The following is an 8,125-nucleotide window of genomic DNA, read 5'->3' as shown; positions in this document are numbered from 1 at the left end:
CAGAGGGCTGAGCACACAGCAGGGGGAGATGGGGAACTCGGTCACCTTGTGGCTGGGTGGGATGGGACAGTGGTGTGGGAATATGTGCCAGCCCCATGTAAAGCAGCACACTTCATCACTTCGTGCTCAGCTGTGATGGGAAGAGCCCAGGAGCACCCCAGCCCTGCACTCAGAGGGGGCTGCACGATGCAGGGAAACCCCAGCTGCTGCACGGCCACCTTGCACATCCACCCACGGGCTCTGCTCCCCGGGAGCCCCGGGGTGCTGGTCCTCGAGCTGCTGGTGGCAGCTGGGGACAGGGACGCTGCGAGGCCGAGGAGCCCGAGCCTGCTGCGTGCGGGTCGCTGCTCAAACACCCTCTGAGCGGGGGGAAGCACTTAGAGGCTATTATGCACCCTCATGAATCTTTCCCTGATGAGGTTCCAATTACCTTAAGTAGAGGATAGTGTGGAGCGAGATTGCTGCTAGCCTAAAGGCTATCACTGAGACTTCTGCTAATTGGATCCTGCATTTGGAAATTGCTTAGCTCCTATGGGACGAAATCTATACGTTCACGCAGCTATCACTTACAGATATTTTCCAGCTCAATCTGAACCTGTGTAAAGCTTGCCTTTTTCTGCTAAAATCCTTTAAGCAGGAGCTGCCAGGCTATCGAGTGCTGCCACTTTGTCCTGCTTCGGTCAATCTGTATCTGTGTGCAAATAGATTTTGGGTGTGTGTACACATAGATGAAGAATTTAGGGGAACGCTTATTGAGAAGAGAGTGAGGAATCTGAAATGGTGGGGTGAATTTTAAGAGAATTTCAAGAGGACGGCTTTTAAAGCAATTTTGTTAGCACAGCTGGAGGGCTGATGGATCAGACTTCGCAGCCTGTGTGGGAACGAGGCACAAGGCATCCCCTGGAAGGTGAGAGCACAGACGTCCCCGCACGGCGCGGCGAGGCGCTTGGCAGCCAGCACACAGCGAGCTGAGCCAGCCCTGACAAGGAACCGCTCAAGAGATTTTAAAAAAAGGAAAAGAAAAACACGTCTAAAATGCAAACTGGCTGAAGTGTATTAATTCACCATGGAAACCTAAAGCTTCTCCGAGTAGAAAGCGTGTACTGGAGGCTGTTAGAAATGTTTCTCTTATTAAATCTGAAAAATGCTAGGTTGGACCAAAGGGGTGTCTGAGCCAGGGGACAAGGCAGTGGGTAGGTGCTGTGCTGCGGGAGGCCAGGGGGGCAGGCAGGGGGCTGTTCTGCTTTCAACTGGCGACACCGAGGTTTAGTGCTTGGTTTTTAGTGGCTGTTCTACATCTCAGCGTTGCTGTTTGTTGGTTGTGGATGTGGTGTGGGCTGGTCTACATCTCGGCATTGTCGCTGTTGTTGATGGGTGCTCTGACCTCGCTTCGCTCCAGACCATTATGGGTTGCACATCTAATACAGCTGAGTGCCAGCAGCGGGGAGATTAAATCCCTCGTGCGGGGGCAGCTGTGCTTTGCAGCCAGCTGGGCTTTTTACCACTGCTCCGGGGAGCGTCCCTGTGGGAGTTTTGGGGCCACGCACCCGGCTCGGGGACAGCCACTGGGATAGAAGTGGATGTTACAAAGTGCTCTGAAAGGAGCTATAGGCACCTTCAACGCCTGCAGTAAGGATTTTGGCTATAACCTGAGGTGAGTTCCAGGCACACAGCTCACACACACACGTTTTTGGAGGCCACGTTAGAAGCACACAACAGCAGGCCCAAGCGGCGCCTGCCCGCACCCCACAGCAGCGAGCGGCCCAGAACTGTGCATCAATGTTTAACAGCACCTGGCGGCTTCGTTTGCAGGCAAACGATCCTCCTGCATGTTTTATGGGGTGAGCGGGTGTCCTTACCTGGCAGGACGTGCGGCCCCCCCGGAGCGGTGCCCGATAGCGTTACCTACCCGGGTGGCACGTTACGGGAACGGCCGCGCTCGCGGCAGCGTGCCCTGAAGGGAACAATGCTGCGCCGAGGGAGGAACAAATTGCCAGCAGCTGCTTTTGGAGCAGTTTGCTTCTATAGTGACTGAAACCTGCTCAGGGCCTTGTGGTTTTGTTCCTATGGCTGAGTGAACAATAAACACGGGACTGGGCGAGCACGATGTCTGTTACATGAATGTTGAAGGACTTCAGTTTGCTTTTGTTAGCCAGCTCCCAGGTGAGAGAACTCGAACAGCCCTGGAAGGCTCGAAGCTGTGTAGCTGTAAAGCAAGCGTGCACTGCCTGGGTTGGTTTAAGGGCTGCTGGAGTTGGTTGAAGCCCTCTCCTTTTTGGGACGTACTATGAAGTTTAGTGACTGAGATGACGTTTTAGCACAGGCACAAACCTAGGATATTTTAACAGCCCGCAGTTTGAGTTGTTTTTCTGGAACTTTGCACATCTCGGTGTGATTGTTTCAGTGTCACCGCTGCTGAGCAGGCCGGGCAACACACAGGCTTCTGGGGAAGGGTAATTTTATAGGACTTCTTCCACAGGGGAAGAAGCTTTCTTAAAACACACCTAAAACCATCTTGGTATAACGTCGGTAAGAGCCCCAGCTTTGTTCTGGCCTGGCGGGCGGTGGGGTCCCTGCCCCAGCCCGTGACACCGAGGGTCCTGCAGGCCACGGGGGCTGCATGCCTGGCCCAGCTGAGCTGGTGTGGATGTGTCCGCATCCATCGTGGTGCTGGGCCTGCCCACGTGCCTGCCTGCGTATCCGCAGGGTGAGCACACGTGGGCTCACGTAGGCTGGAGCCCGTCGGGGTATAAAGCTTGAGCGAGCCGGCCCACTTTTCCCTGCTCTCCACCCAGACGCCGTGCTTCGAGCAGGTCCCGATCGCACGCCCAGTCCTGCCCAAGCTCATCGGTAGTTTTTCAGAGCTGCCCTCCTTGCGTTTGGCAGACCGAGGCTGCCTCGGTGTGCGTTTCAGCCTGCTGCCACGCAGGACGCCGTACAGATGTTTCCGTGAAGAGGTCGTGGCTCTTCTTTCGGGTTAAGCTCTGTGGCCACATATCTAATTACGGCTTTGTGGCCGGCGCAGGGTTATAGCGGGAGGAAGGCGCGTGCTGGAAATCAGTTTAAACGATTTGAGGGCAGCAGCGGCTCGGCGCTCCCCTCGCCCCGGGGCGAGCCGTGAGGATGCTGGCGGCACGCACGGGCACCGTGGGGAACAAGAACGCCGAGGAAGCGCTGAAGCTGAGGAAGCAGTCGGTGCTGTCCCTGGGGAGCCGGGACCGAGCCCCGCGGAGCGGCACCGACAGCACCAAGGACCCGCGGCTGAAGCCGGCCGCGGCGCAGCAGAGGGCACGGAGGCTGGCGCTGCTGCGGGAGCTGGAGATGAGCTGGTACCTGCGTGTCTGCGAGCTCTCGCACGAGCACACCGTCGCCTACACCACCGGCATGCCACACAGGTAGGTGACTCCCTGCACTCAGCACAGGACGGGCTTGCACTCCTCCAAATAGTAGTAGCAGTAGTATTGGTAGTAGTGGTAGTGGTAGTAGTAACAATACAACCACAACAACAATAACAGGAAGCTTTTTGTCGTTGTGATTCTGACATTTCCATTTTTGGGGGCTTGTTTCCCCTGCATTATGGTGAACGTGACGTAGAGGACTGGAGATTTTGCAGACTCGTTCCTTGGCTTCCCAAACTTCTCAGCCGAAGCCACCTGTGAGCATTCAGCCCCATTTCTCACAGCTGTTTTCTTCAAGTGACCGCAGTCTCATCGGACCTGGGTTCAGGTGTGTGAGGGCTGTGTGGGTGACACGAGCAGATAGCGTGGAGGTGTTGGCTGCTTCCTTCCTTTCACCCCAGACCCAGGCACGATCTTGATGTCCTCCGGAGTCTGATCTTGCTCCTTTAAAACGTTAGGGGATCTCGGCATTAGTGGAAATTAGACGTGCGGCTCTAATCTCTTTCCCAGACTAAGACCCTTAATGAAATGGGACCTAAATACAGGCGGATGCATGCTGTTGTCTCAGTCCGTCTGTCTCAAGCAGCAGGAGCGTAGGGATGAGTTCTGTTGTGCTTGCTGGGAGCAATTTCAGTGACTGGAGAGAGGGGGGTGTTTGTTCAACTCGCCTTGAGAGAGGAGCCTGCTTCCAGAGGCTGGTCTTCAACCTGGCTCTGCACAAAGGCACCCATAGCAGCAGGGATTTCAGCATGAAAATACAGCAAAATCCTCCCAAATCTCAGGGAATGGGGGTGTTTGACCAGCCCTCCGCTGGTGCCCCAGCACCCAACACCACGCTTGTAGGGAAAGGCTAGCTGGGTAATCCACATTTCCATGCAAAACTCCTCTCTGTGACATTGAATTATAATCTTTTAAAATATGTTCTTTTTTAGAGATCAGTCCTTGTTTATCTGCTTCGAAAGCTTTACGGATTAGCTGAGTTCATGATATATCCATCACTTGATTATTTAACTTATTTTTCGGATGTATTTGGGATTGAAAGCAGAGTCAGAAAATGGGTTCAGTTTTTAAAACATAAGAGCCCAGAAAATCTGCTTCATGGTGCAGCTCCTGCGCTGGTCTGCTCCCTGGGAGCTGGCCCTGGCCAGAGCTGGTTGCTTTGGCCCTGCTGGATTCACCTTGACTGGGGGGCTCTGGGTACCCCCCAGGTTTGCACCATTTCTCCAATCACCCCTCGGGGACACAGACCCTGGAACCAAACTCTCTGTTTGCTCTGGTAGCAGGATGGATCAGCTACAGCTAGGGAAAGGGGGAACTCAGCAGGCTGGGGTGTTTCTAGGGCCACAGGACCACGCCGGCTGCTGGGTGAGGGGATGATGGAGGGCGTGAGTGGAGACACAAGTGTTTCCTGCTCCTTTCTCACCCCTTTTTTTCCATGCCAGAGACCCCGAACAGCTGCAAACAGGCATCTCTGATACCATTCAGCTCTTGTTGTTAACAAGAGCAGCCTCCCAGCCACCAGTGCTGCAGCTCCTGGGGCCTCCCCTGGCTGCTGGAGCCTGCTGGAGGGGCGAGCATCCTCCCTAAAACATGCGGTGTGCCCGCAGGATCACGGGCAGGCTGCTGCACAGGATGTACAAATTTGGGTTTCTCAGCTGCCTCCCACAGTCCCTGGAGGAGCATCCTGCAGCCTGAGCCCCCCGTCCTGTGCCTGTCCCGTGTCAGCAGAGAGCAGCGGCCCCAGGAGCTCGGCTGGCTGTTCCTTAGCCTCTGTTTGCTTCTTACTTGCGTCCTCCTGGGGCTGTGATGGATAACAGTGAAGTTTGCAGGCCAGTTAACCTGAGCTGTGAGTTTGCAAGATTACAAGAAAACGAGAAGTTCTAACGACTTGCATGAGAGGTGCTTGCAGCGTTCATCTGTGCAGCCCGAGGCCCTAAATAAACCCTGTGAGAATATTATTTTTTATGTTCGTCAGCCTTGGATGGAATCCCGAACAAATATTTCTCCTTATCTAAATATAAGACCTGGGAAACAAGGTCGGTGCTCCATTCCCACAGGCAGTCCGTGCCCCTCGAGTGCTTGGCCTTGAGAGGCTGCAGGCGGTGGGACCGAGTGCCGACCCTGGCCGGAGCCCATCTGGGCCCCAGCTAAAACCAGCCCCGACGTTTCAATGCCATGAACAACGTCGGGGACAGAACCACGGCTGTGTAGTGCCGGGCTGATGCCATCGTCCCCTGGCCGTGGTGCCATGGCACCGGGCTCTCCGTGCAGTGGGTTTTAAAGAGGGGGCTCCGAGAAGCCCCTACCCAGCGGCTGTGGGGCCAGGCTCCCCCCAGGACCATGCATTTGTACAAGCCCGCCTGCGCCGACATCCCCCCGCACAAGCCGAGTTTGCAGAAGCCGAGCGAAGCGCTTCTGAAAGGCAAAAAGCCCAGCGTGGTGCCCAAAATCTGCCCCCCGCTGTCCGGCTGGGCAGGGAAGGCGAGCGGAGCCGCGGAGCTGAAGCAGCTGGAGAAGTTCCTGCACGTGCATGGGCTGTCCCTGCAGGACACCGTCCGCGCGGAGACGGGGATGAAGTACAGGTACTGGGGGTGCTGGGGGGCTGCGTGGTGGGGTCGGCCAAACCTGCAGGACGCTCTCCCTGCCGGGTGTCTGGCTGTGTCCTGGAGCCTGTGTGCACCACCGGGCAGGCTGCCGAAACCCAGGGGTGCCGGCTGCTTGAGGGGCTTCTCTCAGCTAGCTGAGCACCACAAGACATTAGCATGGCCGCGAGCAGTGGTAAATGCACAGGAGCTCTAGTCCTAAAGCTTTGAATTTGGTTAGCCATCCAGCTCCCCCAGGAGTGTGGCCCTGCAAACCACCCGGCTCCAGCTCTGGCTGTCACCACCTGCAGATGGTCCCTGAGCGCCTGCCTGGCTTGCGGAGTGCCGTGGTCTCCATCCATCAGAGCCTTTAGCGTGATGAAGGAAAGCGTGCGATTAATTCCTGTTGGAGCTGATGGATTCGGGCAGATCCCTGCTTTTAGGTGTGCGCATCCTTCAGCGTTGACAGAGGCGGCTATGAAGCACTGCAGCTCACACACACCACGGCCCGGAGGAGGAGGACTCGTGCAGGGCAGTGGGCTGTGCACAGCAGCTCTGATATACTGTGAGGATTTCCCAGTAGTCCTGTTATTGGGCACTCCTGACTCCCATTTTCTGTAGATTTTTGTTCTTCCAGCTTTAGATGGACAAGGCTCTCCCAGGCTTACTGTGAGCGTGAGTGCTTTCCTTCCCCAGTGCGGCTTGGTTCGCCCCCAGACCTTTCTTCCAATATCCACAGGTCTAGTCTAAAGACAGCACAACACAAAATAATTATATATATATATATATTTATGAAGAGCTATTTAATTATGTGTGAAAAGTAAGGAAGTGTTAACAAGAAGCACTAAATACTCATAAGCTGGTTTATTTATAGGGTGATTATTTCCTTTCTCTTTCCTTGCTTTAGCAAACACAGCTTAGTTCAGCCTGTTATTGAATAACTGAAAGTGCAGCAGTGCGTTGGCTTATGTTGTTTCTGATGATAATGGTATTTCTCTCAGATGAAACACAATTTGCAAAGCCAATTTGGTGCTTTATTATCCATCGGGGTGCTCGCAGCGCTGCTTTCCTTCGCACACGCTGTGCTGGGCTGTGAGCCTGTAAAGGCTGAGCCGCGTGGGCTGGGTCTGTCCCCCCGGCTGGTGATCTGTGGCTGCACAACCCCTGAACCTCCTGCGGTGATGTGGGGAAGAAAGCAGCACCTGGGCAGCTGCTCTGTGGGATCCTCCAGACCCCCAGGTCCCAGCACACCCCGCATCCTGCACTGGGAGCCTGCAGGCGTCCTGTGCATTGAGGCTGGGCATCAGGAAAAAATTATCTATTGTAAGGATGCTCAGACACTGGAGCAGGTCTCCTAGGGAGGCTGTCGGTGCCCCAGGCCTGTCAGCGTTTGGGAGGTGTTTGGATCATGCCCTCAATAACGTGCTTTAATTTTGGTTAGCCCTGAGGAGGTCCGGCAGGTGGGCACGATGGTCTGTGACAGCCCCTTCCAGCGGAGCTCCCCCGGGAAAGGCAGGGCAGCGTTTTGCTTCGCTGAGCAGCCTGAAGGATGGTTTTGATCTGTTTGAGAGAAGAAATCAAAAGTGGGAATAACAAGTCAGTTTTTGTGGTGGAAGCAGGACTGCGGGAGAGTTGCCGTGGCTGTGGGGGTGTCTGCAGCCCCCGGTGAAAGGGATCGGGAAATTGAGACTGAGCGGGTGCTGAGCGGTGGGAGGACGTGGCCACAGCTCAGCTGTGAGCCCGCAGCTGGGAACGTTTAATGGGGAAAAAATCACAAGGGCTGTGCTCACCTACAGCGCCGCCGAACCGCTCCGGCTCCTCGGGAAGGAGAGCGTGGGTTTATTGATGAAAGGTCTGTGGAAATGTCAGCCCAGCGGCAGACACAAAGGCAAACACCGTTTTAAATACGTGACGTGCGTAACAGCAGCGCTGGTGCTAATGATTTGATGGGAGCTGGCATTTCGTGTCCTGCCTCCCCATTTCCACGGGAGCCGGTAAGCGGAGAGCAGAGGGCTCTGCGCGGAGGAGCCATCCCGCGGGGTGATCAGACAGCCTCTCAGTCAGGGAAAGGATGACAGGCAGGGATTAGAGCAGATGTGCTTCAAAGCAGGCTGCAGTAAGCAACGTGCTGTCTGCCGTAACGTG

The 8,125-nt window shown here is 55.4% G+C and overlaps 1 protein-coding gene across 2 annotated transcripts in view; it reads left to right on the top strand.

Moving 5' to 3' along the window:
- Positions 1 to 3,123: 3,123 nt before the first annotated feature.
- KCNAB1 (potassium voltage-gated channel subfamily A regulatory beta subunit 1) overlaps positions 3,124 to 8,125 on the top strand; it is a gene marked incomplete at both ends in the record, with an annotated part of 40,587 nt that continues 35,585 nt past the window's right edge. The window contains one exon of one of the 2 annotated variants that reach the window (XM_084291717.1): positions 3,124 to 3,395. In XM_084291717.1, coding sequence (XP_084147843.1) covers positions 3,124 to 3,395 — 272 coding nt within the window. Of the gene's footprint in view, positions 3,396 to 5,738; positions 5,981 to 8,125 lie in introns of those variants that run through there. The other variant, XM_084291718.1, reaches the window with a different exon arrangement.

Source organism: Netta rufina (assembly GCF_964035555.1).
Source record: "Netta rufina genome assembly, chromosome: 9".
NCBI lineage: Eukaryota > Metazoa > Chordata > Aves > Anseriformes > Anatidae > Netta > Netta rufina.
The sequence above is the reverse complement of the archived record's forward strand: the minus strand, read 5'-3'. Positions and strand labels throughout refer to the sequence as shown.